Here is a 21,498-nt window from a genome sequence, read left to right as displayed (position 1 = left end):
AATTTGGTTATCTTAGTATGGAAAGATGAACCTTTTAGAACAGGAATCTGGAATGGATTTTTTTCCCCTAAATTGTTTTGCATCCATCTGGTGTTAACTTCACACATGCAGTTCCACTAAGAACTAATGTTGCTGGAAAAGTTGTTCCTGCATTTTTGTTGGCTTGACAGAGTTATTAGAGCTCTTGCTCTCATTATGTGCTGCCATCTTGTGGCTCACTGAGGGCAGAAAATATTTCTGAAATGTTTGAGATAGTGAATTTAGAAGCAGCTTCTCTGTGTCTGCTCTTTACTACATTCTACTCTGCAAAAACACCCTTACCTCTCTGAAGTGTGTGTGAGAAATCTGAACTCTGTACCTGCACATTTTGCTTAAAATGGAATGCAATCATTTTGATCAATGACTGCCATTTCAAATATGGTTTGTCTTTACAGGTAAAATACTAATTTGAACAAATATATTTCTGTGTGGAGTTCAATAATAAAAAAACAATAACACCAATCTATGCAGATGCTTGAACCACTTTTTAAAAGTAATGCCAATTATCAGCTGCTATCAAGGGTTGTGCTTATACAGTGCAGGGAGACCTGGCTCAGTTTGAATCACTAGAATAGTTCACTTTTTGTTCGTGTGTGTTTAAAACATCTCTTGGTACAACTTCAGAAGGGTGGGATCCCCTGATCTCAAATAAACAGCATTCTTAGCTGAGCTGACAGTGGGAAGAGGTTTTGTCATTGCTTTTGTCTGCGTTCTGTTTTTGTGTTGTCCATTTCTAGTCATGAGCTGATTCTTCTGCAGAAGCTGTTATATTACATAAATCTCCTGCCTCAGGACACAGAGATTCACATGCATGTTGTGGAGGCTGTAGATGAAGAATCTGTGCCTTAGCAAGTTATGTATACTTAAGATATGGCTGATAGATTTCTTAAATCTGCAGAGTGTTAAATCCTGCAAGCTTTGTTAGATTCTTCTCGTAAATATTGTTTATTTATTATGGTGAATCCACAGGATGTTTAGAAGGAATTTTAAAATATTCTAAAATGTTTTGTAATTTCTTTTATTATTATTTCCTTCTAGATTGCCAGCGATTTTGAGAGGAGGTGTCATTGATAGATACTGGCCCACTGCTGATGGGCGCCTGGTGGAGTATGACATAGATGAAGTTGTTTATGATGAAGATTCACCTTTTCAGAATATTAAAATTCTGCATTCAAAACAGTTTGGGAATATTCTTATCCTCAGTGGGGATGTTAGTAAGTATCATCTCATTTGAGGATCTATTGCATGAAATTGTAGGAAGTGTTGTTTTCTATCTTGCTCTGGCACAGTTTTAATAGATTACTAAGGGTTACAATTCTGACATAGGAAGCTGCATATATGCATGTACACATATACCTGTTCCTATATATAAGGTATTTTAATCAGAAATGCTGACCAATGTAAAATCTAGAGTACAACAAAGATGTATTCTGTTTTCCAAAATTGTCATCTCCACTGTAGAAAGTGGCACGGGAGAATTAAAAACCAGAGTGTTCTCTAGCAGAGCTTACTCTACTCCTTTTTTTTAATATGAGCTTCTATGGTTTTTTTGCAATTCCAATCTCTTGAATGTTTTTCCTCAACAGTAAGACAAGTCACTTTGTCAGTCTTCAAAACACAGTGGAGTTATGAAGAAGTATGTAGTAGTAGGAGCTGGTGTGTGTGTGTGGGGGTGATAATCCTGCTGCTCCCTTGTCTTTCTAAGGGAATTACCTGTTTAGTGAGATACAGTACAGCTGTGTCTTAACCCATTTAACTGCTTTGGTAGTGAACATCTATTGACTCTGTCTTCTTCAAAATGCTCAGCTGAACTGAGTTAATCATAAGTGACCCAATCTTTATGGGAGGACCTGCTTGAGTGGATCCAGAGGAGGGCCATGGAGATAGTCAGAGGGCTGGAGCACTTCATGTGAAGACAGGCTGAGAGAGTTGCGGTTGTTCAGCTTGGAGAACAGAAGATTCCAGGGACACCTTATAGCAGCCTTCCAGTACCTAAAGGGGCCTACAAGAAAGCTGGAGAGTTTTTACAAGGGTGTGTAGTGATAGACAAAGGATAATGGCTTTAAACTGAAAGACGGTAGATTGAGATTAGATATAAGGGAGATATTATGTACCATAAGGGTGGTGAGGCACTGGAACTGGCTGTTCAGAGAAGCTGTGGATGCCCCATCCCTGGAATGTTCAAGGCCAGGTTAGATGGGAGTTTGAGTGAGCTGGTCTAGGGGAAGATGGCCCTGCTCATTGCAGGGGGTTGGACTAGACAACCTTTAAAGGTGCGTGCTAACTCAAACCATTTTATGGTTTATATGTGGTACTCTGTACCTGCTGATCTTTGTATTTTTGAAAGTGCATTTGGGATAAGATGGGTTACTATTCTTTTAAGCTGGATAAGGATACTGTTTGCTAGAAAATCTCAGCGTGAAGGAGTTTGCTTTGTAAAATCCTCAGTACTTATGTTGAAAAGTACTGACTGAAGTACCTGAGGGGTGTTACAGTCTAGGGGTAGAGTACCAAATTTCAGTTTAATGGCAGAGTGAAAAAGAAATTTGGCTATAGCTTTTTGAAATCACCAGAATTACCCATAACTATTCAGTTAGCCTTCTTGCAACTGTCAGGGGGACTTCTATGCAGATGGTATTTTCTAATTCAGTTAGACTTGTTTTTGAAATCACCAACTTATGTATTCTGTACTTGTGGGCAGAAATTTGCATCAGTTTCATGGAGATGAGGTTGTATTTGAATGTTGTCCTAATGTGCCTCATAGAAAGGGAAGTATACTATTACTTATTTGCCTTCCATGGGTTTTAAAATACTGCTTTGTGTCACTTTATTCTTGTGCACATATAAGCTAAGTGCTGATCACCAGGCAGAATGATGGGATGCACCATGATGTGCTGCTGCGCAGAGCTTTGCCCCTCTAAACTCTAATAACAGATCTGAGCTACGAATGTTATTGCTGCTTTGAAGCTAATGGTGAACAAGTGAGCAGAAGCAGGAGTTGTGCTTCAGGACCCTTCAACAATCAGGTGTTAACAGTCATACTTGAGTTTCTGTGCAGGGGATCTACTGGGGTGGACCTAGGTTGTTCTTTTTAGTTGGAGTTCAGAGTGTGCTTTCAAAAAAATCTCCTGATTTCTTTTGCAGCACTAGTCTGAGGTGATAGCCCATTCAAGTGTGGACCTCAGTCTTAAGTACTGACTGTTTTGCTCTACAGCTTTGCTTCTCTTGGCACGTAATACTTGTGGTAGCCATTGCTGGGTTTGTGTTGGGAACCAGAGAATTCCTGTGTGGAATTCTGAGGAGTATCTCCTTAGCTCTGGTGAATCACCAGGCCTGGACTGTCTCTGAGAGCTAGGTTGTTTCTGTAGGTGCTCTTGCTTTGGTCTGTATTTTATCACCTCTGATTTAATGCTGAATTAATACCAGTTAATGAGGAGAATTAAGGTTCTGATGTTTCTGTCCAACTCTGTCTCTTCCTTCCATTCAGATCTGGCAGAGAGTGACCTGGCATATACTCAAGCCATAATGGGCAGTGGAAAGGAAGACTATGCTGGGAAAGAAGTGCTAATCCTAGGAGGTGGTGATGGAGGTATACTGTATGAGATAGTCAAACTGAAGCCAAAGATGGTTACTATGGTAGAGATATCCTTTGACAAATGACTGATCATTTCAACATTTTTCAGCCTGTGTTTTCTGCCGATGTCTTAGCGTTGGGCATTGTTAACTATGAGGTTCTGATTTGTGTGAGGAGACGGGATCTAAAATGAAATTTCTTGTCAGTTTGGAGAGACCCAGTGACTACATATTTGTGTATTATGTAGCACATGCTCTGAAGTTCCTGATCCATACCATAACTCCTGAGTAGCAGTTTGCATAGAACTGGAAAGGAACCCTTCTGTCATCAGACTGAGAACTTTTCTGATAAAAGAAGACAAGTCAAGTCTGGTTTAGGCTGAATGCTGACTTCTTGCGTTCTTCTGTTTTTCTAAAGAAAGCTATTTAATTAAAAAAAATCCCTAGAAACAAAAAAGTCAGTCAGTAGGAATGTCAGGACTTGGTCATTCTGCCACCAGCGATTTACCAACTCTTGCCCTGTCTTAAAAATACTGATACAAATCAAGTTTTCAGCATTCTGTAGTTCAGATAGTTTGTAATGTAAACCACATTTAGTTATATGAAGAGTTGCATCATCCTAGGTTTTGGGAACCTCTTATAGAAACTAAAAAAAATTGGTTTAAAAAAATGTAGGTTAAAATCTAAACCTAGTTTAGCTTTAAGGAGTTTTTAGTACACCACCCTATTGTTCATATTTCAAGCTTTCACAGTAATGGTAACAAAAATCAGCGCCTCCTAAACCTGGAGGCAAATACATAAGGTTGTCTATTGCTATATATATACCAAGGTGCATCTTGCCATTTGTTTTGTGCATGTCACCTTTTTGAGAATTTCTTTCTGAAGAAATAGCAACTGTCACCTGTATTGTTTGTGGAATGTAGAATGCCTTAACCAGCTTCAAACATTGACCAAATGGTGATCGACGGGTGTAAAAAATACATGCGTAAGACATGTGGAGATGTTTTAGACAATCTGAAAGGAGAGTGCTATCAGGTAATTTTTTTTGTTTTTCTTTTGTTTGAAATAATACTTCAAATACAGTTATACCTATGCTGGAAGACTGGTAGGGGAAAGTTTTGGGGAAAGGTCTTCTGACTTTTCTTAATTTGGGGAAAGATTTTTCCTGTTTTATGGCACTTCTAAATTTTAGTGGCTGGCAGTGAGATTTGTGTTGGAAGTATACATCAGTGTCACAATATTTTTAACCATCTATCTTCAAACTCTTAAATGTAATTTGTGCTGCATCTGACAGAGCTAACAAACTAGCCCAGGTGTAATCTGACATCTTCACTGGAAATATTTTCTTTCTTTTCAGTACTACTCCTTAAAGCTCTCACAAATACTAGCTTACATGTGTGAACTAAAACAAAGCAGGTAAAGAGATTGAGAAGTCACCTGCTACTCTATATGAGTCAGTGGCCCTTTGTACAAATACCTGATTTTGTTCCTGTGTAGTGGGGCTGCTAACTGTTTTTACTGTTTGGTAGGTAGAACAGTGGTCACTCAGCAATCAGTGGCAGAGCTAGGAAGTGTGGTCCTGTAGAGACTATGTTGTCACTGTCATAATTTCAACAGCTGTTCCTCCCTTTTATATCAGTAAGAAGTTGGAAATGGACCCTAAAATTAAATGCATGTTGAATTTTGTACTTTCCTTCTCCTCTTAATTCCTGTGAATCTGCATTTGATTCTCCTACCTGATCAGTTTAAGGGTGTTTTGAGGACCAGCTGAAGTATTTCATTCTTACAGGTTCTAATTGAAGACTGTATTCCTGTACTGAAGAGGTATGCCAAAGAAGGAAGGATGTTTGATTATGTAATTAATGATCTGACGGCTGTTCCAATCTCCACATCTCCAGAAGAAGGTTAATCTCCTAATTCATTTTCCTAAACTTCTGAGGATTTTCCACATTTCTGTCCCTTCACTGCAACAAAAATACTTTGATTCTTGCCTTTTTAATGGCAAATCTCAGAGGCAAAGAATGGTACTAACACACTGTTCTTTTTGAATTTTTCTTGAATGTTTGGAAAAAAAAAAAATTAGTAAGTGCCTAGTACTTTTTAAAACTGTGCTCTTATTCCAGAATAATAAAAACTCATGTAATTTTCGAGAGTATTTTGAGAGTTCACACTCCAGTAAGTTTTTCTCTGCTCTATAATTTCTTGTAAACATCTGGAAAAATACTGTGAAGAAAAACAGAGATACTTCTGCCATTTATTGACATTGTGTATGGATTGTGTGTGTTTTTTACTGTTTATCTTTCTTGTTAGTTTGTTTGCTTTTTTAAGAAGTATAGGATAGCTACTTTTTAAACAGTAGATATGTTGCAAGTCTTGAATATCTAATAATGAACAACCCACTAATGTGGTGTTTGGTTTTTAAATTGTACTCTGTATGCAGATTCCACATGGGAGTTTCTGCGGTTGATTCTTGACCTCTCAATGAAAGTCCTGAAACAAGATGGAAAATACTTCACACAGGTATATATGGATGTAAAAAACCACAGCTGCTAATGTATTGCAATATGTGTTTTTCAGGTAAAACAATAACTCCCCACAGAAACAAACAAAACCAACCAACCAAACAAACAACAACAAAACCACCACACACCCAAACAATTAACTAAAAATCTACTAACAAGCTGTTTTTCTCTTTTCAACAACTTTTTCAATGATTTGGGCTTTGGTAACTGACTGGTTTTTTTTTCATTGTTTCAGCTGAATTTGTAGTGCTTGTCTTTGAATTTAAGAGCGTAATTTCAAGAATCAGCTAGGCACAGACAAATATTTTAGCTGTAAGCAATTTTTGGGAAAGCAGAACGGATGTACTTTATAAACAGATACATGGCTTTTAAGATAATGTCTCAGTTGTAGAGTATAAGACATGAAAATGTCATCCATAAAGATGTAGGAATTTGACATAGATGCAATAGGATGAGAAAAATCATTCATTTTGGAGTAAATACTCTTTTTGCTTTGTATCAGCTCCTAATTTAAGTTACTGGTTTGGCTTCTGTAAAATGGATTTTGAACACTTGAGTATGTTTGTTACAATGCTTGGCATTTTGAAGTATTTTATATAGTCACAAGTTTTGTCCTTATATGTGAAATTTTTAATGTTACTCTATTTAAAAATAAATAACTTCAGATTCATATGCTTGCTGCAGTATAGCTTCCTTTTGGATAATACAGCTGTAGTATAACATCCCTCTGAAGACACTTCCTGTATGTAATGCTGAATTCAGATTGCCACAAAGCTGCATGCAATTGTGCAAAACTGTGACAAGACCCAGCAGATGGAGTGAAGTATAAGTCTCTGAAGTTGTATTTCTTTTGTTATGCCCATACGTTAGTCTTCTGATGTGTGAAGCATCTATGTACAGCATTTTGAAATCACCTTGTTAAGCTTTGAAATAACCTAGCTATAAACTATGCATTTGAACTCTATTCATATTAGCATAGGATTTGAGCTGTGTAAAGAAACTGGTTTACTGTAAAATTGCAGAGTTTTAGAAAGAAATAAAAAACTCAGAATGAGGTTTTTGGCAACTTTCATGTGCTATTTTTGCTTTTTCAAATGCTGTGATTGTATGGGCAAGAAATTTTGTGACTGAACTGTAAGATATGACTTAATATGGTTGTATCACACTGTAAATCTTAATTGCTTTTCTATTTTGTTAATAGTGGAAATATTTACAACAGACTTTGAAAGGACACTGTCTTTTGGACAGAGCAAGCATCTGTGTTGCATTTGTCATACTGTACACAGTGAGACTAGCTGACTTGATTAGAACGTGTGTAAATACATGTCTGTGAGGAGGTATCTGTCAGACTTTGCTGAAGGACTCCAGGAAGAAGCTTGTGCTGAAAGCTGGAGTGCCGGTTCAGCTGCAGCCAAGGTACAGGGAGGTTATTGTGTGTCAGCTGAGGTCACTAGAGGCTGAGACTTGTGCAGTGCAGCTGCCTGGCCTGATGGGAGGGGACAACTCAACTGGGAGTTCTGCTTGTCAGCAAGTTGACCATGAATCAGCAGTGTGTCCTTGTGGCCAAGAAGGCCAATGGTATCCTGGGATACATAAAGAAAAATGTGACCAACAGGTCCAGGGAGGTTGTCTTCCCCTTCTACTCTGCCCTGGTGGGGTGGCATCTGGAGTACTGTGTTCAGTTCTGTGCTCCCCAGTTTGAGGACAAGGATGTCAGTTTCACAGTTCCAAAACAATGAGGTGGGACATGACAGGATGGGAAAGAACCAACATAAAAATTGAAGTGACTTGAATTTGGACTTGTGGCTGATTGGTACCCAGTGAAAGAGCTGGCATGTAGAAGCAGTGTTAGCTGTTAAATGCCAGTTTTTTTTTAGCTCTGTGTATCAAAGTTGGAAATCTAAGTCACTTTTGTTCTGTTTGTCTACTTCCAGGGTGCTTACTTTATGTAGAAGGCTGTACTTGCTGAAGGAAGGTTTTAGTTGTGCTTTTAAAATCCAGGACTTTGTATGCTTCCCCACCCCCAGGCTTTATTGAAGCATGTTTTTAACGTAAAATGTTAAATATAATCAACAAAAGCAAGCAGGGGAGCACTCACCTGTTTGTTAGTGCCTGAACTCTGTCTGCTATAATGAGGAAATGTCTCATAGGAAAGATACTGCAAAAGGGTCACTGTCCTGTTGGCTATTGGCCAGTAGCCATGTTTGCTTCTTCTGCACTGGCATTATGTTGTACTAATGTTAAGAACATCTGTCCTTTGTAGTTTGTAGCCTGTCCTGTGATAGTTCTGCTTGCAGGGGGTTACCCTGTGTGTCTTGTTAGAATGTAATTTAATTTGATGTTCAAGAAATGCTTTACTGAGAAGTGGAACTTGTGCTCACAAGATGAGCTGTAGTGCTGCCTGACTGTTTAAGTGCCACTGCTGGAAAACATAAATGGAAATACTCATGTCTTCATTGAGCTCTGCACAAGTTTTGGAAACTCTTCAGTACATGAATTGATTTTTTTTTTAAGGTGTTTTAAAGTAGACAGCATACTACACCTTTCTGTTATTAGGAGGAAACAGCTACAAGTATGGTTCAGGACAGCTGTCAGCAGGCAGAGTGTAGAGCTGTTTAACTGTAGCATTCCAGCATCCAGAAATGTTGGCTGTGAAAAATGGTCTCTAAAATAGTTAGGGATGTCCAGGAAATAAGAGCAGTTGGTAGTAAGCTGGTAACAGGAAAGCAATGCAAATGAGAAAAGCAGGCCATGCAGCGCTAAAAAAACAACTTGCACACCTAGGCTGCAGCATAACCTGTTCTGCTCCCGTTCAGGATACTTCCCTGTAGAGTTCTGTTGACTGTTTGCAGCCTAATTGAAAACTGAGATTTTTGTTATTGCACTCTTATATGGCTCCTAACTTTCAGAATTTTTTACAATCTCTTAGCTGTTAATGTTCAATAATTTCATGGGCATTAACTAGAGAAAAGCTCCTAATATCCTACTAGTTACACTATGGTAGTTTTGATTAAATGACTTAATGTAAGTTTATCAAAGCTTCAGTGCACAGAAATATCTAGTTTTTACATAACTGCATTGCGCAGATGGCACGATGCTTTCTCTTTTCATCTGTAGGAGATGACAAAATGAATGGTGCCATTGCCATAACTGACTGTGAGTCTTGTCTGGTGCTGCACAGTTGATGGGTTTCCTAAAAATTATTGGCAGACCAGTTTGATTTTGATTAGATCTTTTGTGCCTTAATGCAAATAGTGTTTTTTTAGGATGGTGTGTTTCTTATCCTCAGAAGAAAAATTCTGAGAAAATTTGCTGATGTTCATAACTTCCTTTGATTCATATCCTTTTAAGAATAGGGCATGCACCCTGACCCAAATGAGGAGAAGTGTTCCTGGAGCAACAATTTGCAGTTATCTGTTAAATGTTTATATGCATTTCCTTATTTTTTCTTTTTTAAATGAAAATCTTCCTGGGAATCTTAGTAATAGCAATTTATTCTGATATAGATAGAACTGCACTAATGTCAAACTGAGATCAAAAAGTTCCACTGACTGATCTGTTAACATGCTGTTATGAAATCACATTTTCTTGAGATGATTTCTCTTTGCAGCTTACCTCATGAACGTAAATCAGACATACTTTTGTACAGCTAAAGCAGTGTTTGTGCTTGTCAGTAGTCTTTCCCCCTACCCCCCAAGAGGCTCATGCTTTTAGCATGTACTACAGCATTCACAGGTCATAAATTGCTTTGAGTTTTGGTAATGATAATAATTCTTACTGAAGTGTGACACATTGTGCATGGCTTTCTCTCCCAGACCTGTGTGTCTGGCTTTACTTAGAACTTGCCAGAAACAGCCAGGCAATGAGAAGTTCTGATGCAAAGTCAGCTAAAAATCCTGATGGGTGTTCTTGTAATTTCAGGAGTGTGTCAGATCTGAGCTTTGAAAGCAACAGTTAATGTCATACTTGTAGTTATGCAGTATGGAGAAGTGTTTTTTCTCAAAAAGCAACAAACAAAACAAAAAACAATGACAACAAAAAACCCCAACCAAACAAAAAACAAACGAAAATCCAGGAAACTTTAGCAAAAATCAGACTCTGTCTAAAGGAGAAATGAGATTTTAAAATGGAGGTGTGGTGAGTTTTGATGGGTGTTTTGGCTAGATGTTTCTGAGCAAGTCGTGGTCAGTGTTTTCACAGGTTTGGTAATCAGCTATGAAATACAGGAGTATATTATGCACACTGAAAAAAGTAGATATCTATTTTTTTAGATAAATGTAATTTATCTAGGTATGCTTATGACTGGAGATTATAAAGAGAGTGATTTTTTTTTTTGGCATGCTGCTAGAATATACCTGGTTGTTCCCTGGGGATTCCGTGGTGATCCTCAGTTTCCAAGTACTAATGCAGAATACCCTTTTACCACTAGGTGGAGACTGATAACCAATATTGCCTCAGCTATTTGACATTTAGAGGGATTCTACCTGTGAAAGGTTTTTCAGGCTGCTTGTATTCCTAGGGGATGCAAGAACATATGTGGCCAGTTTTAGGATGGAAGGACTTTTTCCTTGTTTTTGCTCTGGAAAGCTAAAAAGGGCAGTTTATGGATCTCATTCACTGCTGTAGCAAGTTTGTGCTTAAGTGTATTGGGGAAAAAACACCTCCAAATTTGCTCTGTGTCCACAAATAATAATCACAATGAGTACAAACTTTTTTTTACAAGTGGCAGCCTTACTTTTCATGTTCTTACATCATCCATATTGAGAGTCTTGTAGCCTACATAGGACCTGGACAGAGAGAGGTGAGCTGTAGGGCCCCTACTGCAGAACTTGCAGCCCTGTCTGTGTGCTTGAGACTTGGTTGCAAAAACTTGTTGAATGTAATCCTGCTACACAGATGCTTAAAGGTCATATAGCTTGCTGTATTTCTTTTCTTCCTTTTCCTCCTGAGGCTGGTGCTTTGAAGTTTTTAGTGATGTCTGGGTCTGTGAGGTGCTCAGTGTTGCCCACTCCAGGGGGAGCCAGTTACAGGTGCAGGTTCCCAACTCTCGGGGGGACAGCAGTGGGAGTCAGTGAGGATGTAAAAGCTTGGTGTACCCTGAGGTCCAGCTTCATCTCTAATGCACCTTTCTAGTGACTTCTTTCTGAACATGTTAAGTGGTTTTATACTATTAGCTATACTATACAGTCGGATTTTTGATTGCCCAGGTGATGATTTTCTTTCCTCCAAATTCAGTGGAGTATTTGTACTTGCAGATACTAGTGTGATATGTTTGTGGGGTTTTTGTGAACAATCACCATCCTGCACCTTCCAAGTAGCATGTGAGAATTGTCCCAACAGCTGTGAAAGTCTGCTCTGTAAGATGCAGAGGCTGATTGTAAGGTTGTCTCTGTATGAATGGATTAAGAGTAGCTATGAAATTGCCTTTTTCTGTGTGAAGTTTTTGTTCTGCTGATCTAATCCTTTGAGGTTGAACAGGCTATCATTTTCAGCCTGTTTATGAAGTGGAACCTTTAAAAATACCTCTGAACAGGAATTTGCTCCTTCTTAGTCTGGGTCATCCAACCCAGACAGGATAGAAACAGTCTTGTACCACTCATGGGTTTGGCTTCCAGTAAACAGCTTTAACCACTGGTGCAGGGGATCAGATGTCTCCCACATGCACATGCAGCCCTTCACCAAGCTGTTGCTTCCTGGCTGCTCTCTAATACAGCGTGGCCCTGCCCTCTAAATGTCCAGACCACCGTGATGTTGCTCCACAGTTATGCTCCTTTTTTGGCTGCTGTGTGGGTTTTCTAATTAGTACTTCCAAAGCAGGAGCAGGGTTCTCCTTGACTGCATTGTGAAAAGAGAAGGCTGGAAGAATGGATGTGTGTCCACGTGTGAGCCTGTGAGATTTCTTGCCATTTTGGGAGTCTTTAAGGGACAGACACTTCATTTCCTTGTGTTATTGAGAGTTCAACTTTAAATTAAATTGAATTGATTGTTTGGCAGGCAGAGGTACCTTCAGTCAGATTTGTCTCTGGTATCTCATTAAAAGCCATTCCTGTCACCTAAAACTCAAACCTAGCTTTGATATTAGGTGTTTTATGCTCTATATATCTATCTGCTTCTTAGTCACTTTGAAATGAAGAAGGAAAAATAAACTTGGCCATGTTCAACTCCAGCATTTGTCATTACAAAACAAAAATAGAAAGCCATGCTAAATTAAAAATTAAACTCTCTAGTATACAGTCACAGACAAGGATGCCCAGTAGCAATGACATGTAGGGTAAGATGTAAGAACGACATGTAAGAAATGGGCATGTATGGAAAGGGACCCTTCCATTTTCTTTCAAGTCAACAGTTTAATTTCTAAGGTTGGAGAAAGCATGGTGGCCTAAATTCAGCCTATAACTACTTGGCGAACACATCCCCCTTATAGGTCAGTAAAGTTAACTAGAACTTACAGGTTTAAACAATTTGTTTTCCCTACTTATTTTAAGGGATGTTTGGGGTTTTTTTTGTCTGCATGGTACTGGATACTGTATTTGTGGTTTATATTTGTGCATTGTGCTGTAGAAACCTGAAAAGTAAACCCATGGTATTACAGAACATATACCTTATGAAAGCCCAGAAGAACTGGTGCTGGGAGACAGGCATGAGCTGTTGAAATATGTGCAAGCACTGAGCAGACTTGGAATGTGAAGGCTGTGAAAGAGTTCAGGAATCATCAATTTAAAATGAGGTCTTATAAACACAGATCAGTTAATCTAAAAATTTAAAACTACCTCAAATACTCTTGTGTCAGAGAGATGCTTATTAAGGAGAAAAGAATTTTCAGCATTCCCCCCTTCTTCTCTGCCTAATTGTTTGACATGGAACAAAGATCGACTAAGGAAAGGTGAGCAGGGGAGTTTGGTATAGTTTTTATGTTGAAAACTGACTGAACAGTGTGGTAGAAAAAGTCTGATTCATACTTGTTTTCCTTTAAAGTATAATTGAGTCATTTGCTTTAATCTTTATTAAACACTCTGTTCAGTATTTGAGTATATGGAGGCTGTTCAGAACAAAAAAGTATTGCTTCACTGCAACTATTTTCATTAGACAGGGGAAGTTAAAAAGAACAGATTTATATTGGTCCCTGTATAGCATTCAGGGCTTGGTGCCCTGTGTCATATTTTAGCAATATAAGATGTGTGTGATTGTGATTGACATCAATACTGTAGTCTTAGCTGATAAAGCTGGTCACTTCTTATAAAAAGGTGTTAATAATAGTGATATTTTATCAATAACTTTCTTCTTTATTGAAATAAGCTCAGTTTTGTAGATATGATATTTGGAATTTAGCTCTTTGAGTAAAGCTAAATAACTTCAAACAAATTGTTATTGTGCAGAATTGTAGAATCTTGTGGTGTGTTTCCAGAAGCAGAGGTTAATAGAACAGGCAGGTGGGATGTCTGAACCTTTAGGTAAGATCTTGATTTGGAGATGGGGTAGTTGTGGGTTAGAAAAGTAAGAATTGCTTGTTGGTGTGTTTGTGTTCCTGTAACTTGTTTTCTATACTGTCTGCAGTGATTTGTGTGTTGCTGGAAAAGGGAGAGAGTGAAATACTGAACAGACAGGCTAGGGAACTGTGGATGCTTTTACCTAATTTTGTATCCTATTAAACTTCCTCTATAATAGTGGTATGCTCCATAAATTACCTAGCAGTGTTTTCTATTTATGACTCAAATTACACATACAGGTTGATTTTTAGTTTTCTTTTGCATTCAGTCTGATGTTGAAACAAAATTATACGGTCAATAAAGGGCGGCTGAACTAAATAACTGCTACAGTCTCCTGGATAATAACAGGTTACTAAACAAGTCCTGTAGTAGTCTGTTCATTGCTGTGCTTTGTGCAGTTGTGCTCAGTGTTGATTTCTTGCCTTTTTACAAATCTCTTGTTTTGATACCCAAACCCAAATATGATGTATTCAAATAAAGCACACCATCTGCCTTTACCATATAACCAAGTATATGTTTGTCTGTGAAATATGATCAAATTGATAATCAAACATGTTTTATGCAAATTCTTTAGAACAAGAACCTTAAAGAATATGATTTTTTAAAAGATGCTGTGTATAGGATTTAAGTTCAAGTTTTCTTTTCCACTTGTGAAAACTTGAGCATGATCCAGAAATTTCAGAGAAAGAACAGTAGGAGTAAGTCTCTTTCACTTCCTCTGGAAATAAAAAATGTTTTAAATACACGGTAGAAAAAAGCCTACCAATAAGAAGTAGAAAAAATAGTATAAATCTCAAAGTCAGAATGTGCATTATACACTTCATTTGTAGTTATTTTTTGTTACACGCAAAAGGCAGTGTAGATGGAGCTGTTTAGACATACTGATTTCATATAAGATTGCTGCTTGCTTCAGCTTCTGCACATTGTTTTTAAGAGCACAGGTAATATTTGTTGGTCAAATTCATTTTAGTTCCTTGCTTTGTGACTATTACCTTTCAGTTGTGTTTGTGCTTAAACACGTTAAGGCCATTTTTAAAAATCTGGGAACAGTGAGAAGCAGAATGCAACTTTCCTAAAGACCATTAAAAGCTTCGCAGTGTCTTAGCAAAACAATGTACATGTGTGAAACACAGGTAGTGCACATGTTTTGGAAGTGCTGAATAAATCCTTTGATCCTGGGGTCCTAAAAAATTTGACCTTTGTTTCAAGTTATAGATTTTAAAATATTGAGTAAGCTGTAAGAGAGCTATAGTTTTTAATTAGATCTAGCTCTTCTCTTAGTTGAACAATCTGCAGTTTTTTCAGTCAGATGTGAGTTACACACATCTAAAAGCAGGAAGGGAAAAGATACCTCATTCAGTAATTGGAAAAAGTGTGTGTGCATGCACAAACATTTCCAGAAGTCATTCAGGGCAGAGGGAAGATGCTGCCATTCTACAGTTGGAGTCTGTTGCTTTAGGCTTTCTTGTTCATGTCTCTTTCTTGCAAAGTTCAAGGTTGTAAAGATCAAAAGCAGTACTCTGCTTGGAAGTGCTTGTGCTGGAAGGCTTTTGGCCTATCCAGTCATGCACAGAAAGAGTCATCTAGAAGTCAGGAAGCCAGCAGTATTGGTAAAATCTGTTTTTTAAATATATATTTAACTAGACCTTTTTCTGTAATTCATATTATTGTATCATCTAGACTATTTTGTGATCTGAGATAAGCAGCAAACTTTTGTGCAGTGGGTCTCTTGTCATTTTGTGGAACTTTGGCTCATGTGCTAGGCTACTAGGAATTATGTATTCATTAACATGAAATTTCCTTTTTTGTTGTTTTGTTTTTTGTGTATTTTTGTCTTCTGTGGCCAACATTTTTCTTCTAGTAGAAGTGGTAAAATGTGTGAGAAGCTGGGGAGTTTTTATGTTGAAAGTAACTCTGGAGAAATGCTGGTTAATGCTTTTGTTCCTACTGATTAGAAATCAGATGAAGTAGCCTTTGTGCTAGGTCAAGGTAAAAGGGATTTATGCTACAAGCTAGTAAACCAGACCATTTAGGAAAAATGGGGGCACATGACCTCTGAAGCTGTCTCATCCTGCCCCACTTATGACTAGATGTGTACATGCTGTGTGGTCAGGGTAGGTTCATCATCATTGTATAACTTGCTGTTCATGTGTAGTGTGCAGCATGGTTGGACATCATATTTGGGGCCCTATATGTTGAGCTGAAAGTTCCTCATGGAAATGGAGGATGTAGAAGACCATAAATCAATTCACCTGGCTGTCAGTGTGCTGAGGACCATAGATATCACCTCCTTATTGACAAGAATTGTAGAATGTCTTGTCTCTGTGCTGTGCCACAGCAACAGTACAGCTGTATTTGGCAGGTCTGTATTCAGCCTCTCATACCAGCCAAACAAAAGCTGAGTAATTTGTAGGCCATGCAGTGGTGATCATATTCAACTTCACTCCATTTTAAATTAGCATTCAAATAGCTTGTGCATTGTATTTAAGGTTATGAAGTATCAGCTAGTCTAATCAGTTATGTAGATGAGAAGCTTGACAGGAGGATTCTTTTTTTATTAGACTTGCACAACTGTCTTCTGTTTTGCGTAGTTTGCATTTGTTCAGTCTGGTGTTCTGTGGCCTCACTGTTATTGCTAAATCTTCAAAGCCATTATGGACATGGAATGTCACTTTTATAATTAGAGCTTTCTCTATATGGGCATCCCAGGTACCTGTTGCAGTAACTTCTGCTTGACAATACTTAGCTCTGGACAAGGTGGTGCTTGTAGTTAGGAGGGGGGAGTTGTGCTTTGTTTGTTTTTTAAATTCTTTACCATTTGTAATCCTTAAAATGTGTTTTTATTCCAAGAATGATGTGTTTGACTAATATTTGTTTTTATGGCAAGCAATGCTGTGAATTCGATGTGTCTGATCTTTCGTAGTTAATAAAAATTAGTGTGTAAGTCTTTTTTTCTTTTGTTCAGAGGAAGATAATACTAATATTTTTAGATCAGACACAGGTCCAAGAAAAACATACCATAAGCATCACTTCCTTTTCAGAAGTGTGATATGCAGAAAGTCAAGACAGTGTAGCCTGCAGCTGCAAGACTTCTGTATAATCTGTTTTATTTTGTCATGTTGCTCTGTGGAAGACTGTTTAAAATTGAGTAGGTCGTGGTGGTTTTTTTTAGTGTGTGTTAATGTGGTAAGACCTAGACAATGTTAAATAATTGAGAAAATCTGGATGTTTAGTACTGTTTACTGAAATATTTAAGCAATCATAAAGAAAATGGTGGTTGAGTAGATGTTATAGGTAAACAACACATGGTGGTCTTTTTTAACTAGAAGTCCTAATGTAATGGTTGCTTCTGCTAGTGAGAAGATAAATAATCCCCCCATACTTATCCTTTCTTGAAAAGATACAAATTATTGTTTGCTGTAGGGAGAATGAAGACAAGCTGTTCAGTATTTGCCTTGTAAATATTAAATATTAGGAACAGCATGTTTCTGGTTCTGAAGTATGTGGGAACCTTGTGTTAATGTCAAAATGTATACGTTCATCTGCAATTTTGCATATTTGTTTGATAGTAACTGAGAAATGTCTTTTTTTTTCTTCAGGGAAACTGTATCAATCTGACGGATGCCTTGACTCTGTATGAAGAACAGCTTAGCAGGCTTTATTGTCCTGTGGAGTTTTCAAAGGAAACCGTGTGTGTTCCCTCCTACATGGAATTGTATCCTTAAAAGTTGAAAAAAGAGCAGAGTGTTTATTAATAAATGAAGCAAGCCTAGATTGCTGGGAGGTAATGAACTCAAGTACAAAAAGGCACTAATTTAAACACTATTAATGTTTTTTTATTGTAAATGTACTACTGCAACTTTATTTTGAGGATAATTGCAGGAGTAATTTTTTAAAGGTGCCATAAATTCACAGCTGGCGAAATCATCATCACCTTGTAAGATCAGGCAATGTTTTTGTATGAGGGTAATGCTGCCTGGGAGTTCTGGCAAGGCTGCATCCTTCCTTTTTCTTTTATAAAAAAACACTCTAAAACTGACTTCATAAGGATCAGCATGATCCAGATATTTAAATATTCTCTGATCTATTCTTGAATATACAGCTCAAACTGGATTTTTTTTAATGGTGGAAAAAAGTGATTTCTAACAATCATTACTAATGTATGTGACTGAAAAAAAGTATTCCAAGTGGAGGGGTATACACATTTTGGGGCAACACCTCATTCCTGAAAATAATCCTTCAGAGTTTCTTTATTTTCTGGATGGCAGTCAAGTTATACAAGGAGCTAGAAGTTTCAGCTTCAAGCCATTAGCTCTAGAGGGGCATTTTGATCTGCTGTAGGGTACTTCTGCTGCCTGAATTTGCCTTGAGCTTTTACCAGGAAGTGTTTCTGCAGGGCTGTGCTTGCTGTGGCTGTCCCTCTCTTGATAGGAGAGATCTTTCTGGGATCTGCTTAGTCATAATACATTAAGGGTGTGAAACTCTGCCGCAGCCTTTCTTCTGTTCCATATGTTTTTTGCCTCCCTTCTGTTTCTAATCTTGGTACTGTTTAATGCTGTAGCTGCTGTTCTGGACTCCATACTGACTGTAACAAGCTCCTATTGTTTCTCATTGTTTTCAGCTCTCCAATAAAACTCAGATTTGATCTTAACATTTTCAAGACCAAGAGTGAAAGGGGAGATATCTTTCAGTTTCAGAGAAGTTGGTTATTTTTGCCTTTACAACTGCCAGACCTTTATACAACATGTGTGATTAGAAGTATGCATCCTCAGAAAGTCTTAATACTGATTGCATTGTTTATTAGGAAATATGCAAAATGTTTCTAACTCAATTGACTAGGAAATGCTATTTCATTCCTTTGAAAAGTACATTTAAAATTTTCTAGTTAGCTGACAGATTTAAAACATCTATTGCCAAAAATGTTTTATTAACTTGCTCTTAAATAGGTATAACAGAGGTTGGAAGTTAACAGTTCTTAGAGAAATGGGGCAGACTTAGTTTGTGTTTTCTGAACGAATTAACAATAACATAATTATTTAGGTAGAGGAATATTAAAGGATTAGCCCCAAGTAAGTATGCTAACTTTTAATTTGGCCTTGGACTTCTGATAGTCCTTTATCTGTACTTCAGGTATGTGTTAGCACCTTTCTTGAAACTTAATTTCCACATAGGAGTAGGTATCTGAATGAAAAGTTATATGTAAGTGCTGCTTCACAGATGACTGAGATGTGATAGTTTACAGTAGAATTGTGACAAGTAATAAAAAAATTTTTATTTTTTTCTGAAGAATGTGACACATTCGTGACACTCATAAGTCCCTGGAATCTTTTGAGCCATTGAACAAATCTTTTTACTTAGGCAAATGTTCATTTTTGTAATATGGCCCAAAGTTACCTGCATGGTACCTGAATGCAGCCAAAGTACTAAGCTGGCTTATTACTTTTCATTGTTTTTTGCCTACTTCAAGAATTGTTATTTTGTGTAATTGTTATTTGAAATTCTGGTGTTTACCAGTGCTGTGGGGGTTGTCTGAAATTGAAGTAGCTGTTGACGTAAAAGCCAGCTCTCTATTTTGTTTGCATCTCTGAGGTCTCCACCAGGACCTTATGCTGAACATGGAGGCTCCCATCTGGAGTGTGTGTGACCTTGCTGTGTAAACAGAAGAACATATATCGCTATTCAGTTTTGCTAAGTTATAAATCCCAGAAATCTATACCTTACTCTGCAGCTGTTGCTATAGCTTTAAAAAAGCTGATGTTCATATCTCATTCTCCTGTCTTCTCCAGAAGCAGGTAGAATTACGTAGCTTTGAGCTCTCTCATGTGCCCAGCACAGCAAGAGAGCTGTTGAGGCTGGGTTGTCTGTCCAGCCAGGAATGCCTCAAGGAATGAGGGAGTGAGCGTGGCTCCTCTGTGACTGTACTGAAGCTGGGTCCGTCTCCCCTCAGAGGAGCAGCACAAAGAGCACCAATACAGCTGCCATTTGTTCTCTTTGCTTCTAGCTCAGTCTGGGCAACATAAAGGTCTGCATTCTGAAAAGTATTTATGTACCTAAAGCAAATGCCACATAAGCTTTTAGAGAAAAGCATGAGCAAAATTTAGATGTATCTGTTAAGTGAGCATTCAACAGAACCTATTTAGGCATTTAAGAGGCAGTAAACATTTCCCAATAGGATACCTGGACACCTAGTGTTCAGCTGTTGAACATGTAGGTATTAGTTTTGTCTGACTGTGTATGTTAGAGATTCACAATTTAAGTGGCTGGATGTCTCTACTGCTCAGGCTTGCTACTTTACCATTGAGAAGATGGGCAAGAGAGATCCCAAATTGGTGAACTCCTGATTGATGTTTTGATCACTCTTCCCAAAGTACTTCTGTAGTTTGTTCACTGGTTGCAATGAAAAAAAAATGCACCACCTGAAAAAATCTAGAGGAATAAAGTATGTATGGGTTTGCGAAGGAATTTACTTTCAGGGGAAATGGGATACTCTTTTGAACTGTTAAGCCAAAAAGATGATCCAGGGAGATGTCACTTTTGAGGTGTGTTTTTAACATATTTCATCTTGATGACCTACCAGAAGTTTTCAGAATAGAAATATAAGTGAAAAGAGCTACTTCCATTTTAACTATGTACTACAAACTTTGCTTTTTTTCCCCTTAACTTATTTTCTCCAGATGGGTATTCTACACTATTTGGAAGAAACCAACTGACATCTGAACATAGAGATTATTAGAGAGTATCCTAAATGTACAAGCTGCATGGAGCATATAGGCCTGCCACATGCTGCATATTGGCATCTTGAACCTTTAAATTATATGCTGTAGATGATCCTGAAACTTAGTCATGCTATTGATTGTGAATTCTTTAAATGTTTTTTATTATTATTTTAATTTAAAAGCAAATGGGAAATGTATATTTTGATGAGCTAGGCTGTTATTTTTGAAAGTCAACTTAAAGATGAATAGGCAGCAAAACTGTATAGCTGCTGAATGCACTGAACCTTTAGAATGTGATCCTTTTTATTTTTTTTGTAGATCTTCACAAACTGATTAAACCAGACATCTTTAGCATTTCATCCCTGAGGGGTGGTCTGTGGAGTTTCCTTTTCTTCTTCCACCAGTTTTTTTAATTTATGGTGTTTAAGGTTGGAGGGTATGGTTTGTTTTTTTTTGTTTTAAATGAACACCACAGTGCTTCCATATAGAGAGGTGCATAACTAAAAAAAGGGTGGGTGTGGGGGAGCCTTCTGAAAGGATACCCTAAATCCTTTGTTGCAAAGAGAAGAAAGCTAGTCTTAAATTCTGTTTACTCTAGTATCATTCATCATTCCTGTAATCTCTTCTGCAGGAGAAAAATCTTTGACCTTTCGCCTTATGGAATTCTTTAGCTGCTGCTGTATTGATTATTTGGGTTTTGATATGGATTTAACTGTAGGTTATAGAGGCACTTTGAACTCTGTCAGCATGAAAATAAAAACTGGTTTTCCATCCCACCACAGCACAAGAAATTGAATTCTTGTGAGCATACACTCCTCAACCTTATAGGAATCAGTAGGTTCTTGAAGAGGGTAAAGAAATGTGGATATGATCTAGATTGATGTGTACCAGTACTGAATGTTTTGGGGTGAGTATGTGTATTTCAGTAGGGTAAGTCCTGGTCATATTGCTGCAGATTCACCATGGTGTGTGGGGCTCTTGGTGAGTCAGATTCACTTGCAGGGCAAAAACCAGTGGAAGCTATGTTGCATTGTAGCTTTGTTCTGAAATATAAAGCCTTTTTCTTCATCCATTTCTCACATTATCTGAAAAGCTGTGTTTTTGTAAGAATGTGCTAACACTTTACTTTCGGTGTTTAAAAAGATCCCACTTGAAAAGAGG

General features: G+C 37.8%; 1 protein-coding gene across 1 annotated transcript in view; it reads left to right on the top strand.

The window, feature by feature from the left end:
- SMS (spermine synthase) overlaps positions 1 to 20,703 on the top strand; it is a 51,352-nt gene extending 30,649 nt beyond the window's left edge. Inside the window, exons 5-11 of the mRNA XM_071812330.1 lie at positions 1,078 to 1,253; positions 3,527 to 3,683; positions 4,560 to 4,647; positions 5,402 to 5,516; positions 6,053 to 6,132; positions 17,221 to 17,336; positions 20,296 to 20,703. Coding sequence (XP_071668431.1) covers positions 1,078 to 1,253; positions 3,527 to 3,683; positions 4,560 to 4,647; positions 5,402 to 5,516; positions 6,053 to 6,132; positions 17,221 to 17,336; positions 20,296 to 20,338 — 775 coding nt within the window. The 3' untranslated portion in view covers positions 20,339 to 20,703. The remainder of the gene's footprint in view (positions 1 to 1,077; positions 1,254 to 3,526; positions 3,684 to 4,559; positions 4,648 to 5,401; positions 5,517 to 6,052; positions 6,133 to 17,220; positions 17,337 to 20,295) is intronic.
- The last annotated feature ends 795 nt before the right edge of the window (positions 20,704 to 21,498 follow it).

The sequence above is a fragment of the Patagioenas fasciata genome, chromosome 1 (genome assembly GCF_037038585.1).
Source record: "Patagioenas fasciata isolate bPatFas1 chromosome 1, bPatFas1.hap1, whole genome shotgun sequence".
Lineage (NCBI taxonomy): Eukaryota > Metazoa > Chordata > Aves > Columbiformes > Columbidae > Patagioenas > Patagioenas fasciata.
Note: the sequence above shows the minus strand (reverse complement) of the source record. Positions and strands in the feature narration are given on the sequence as shown.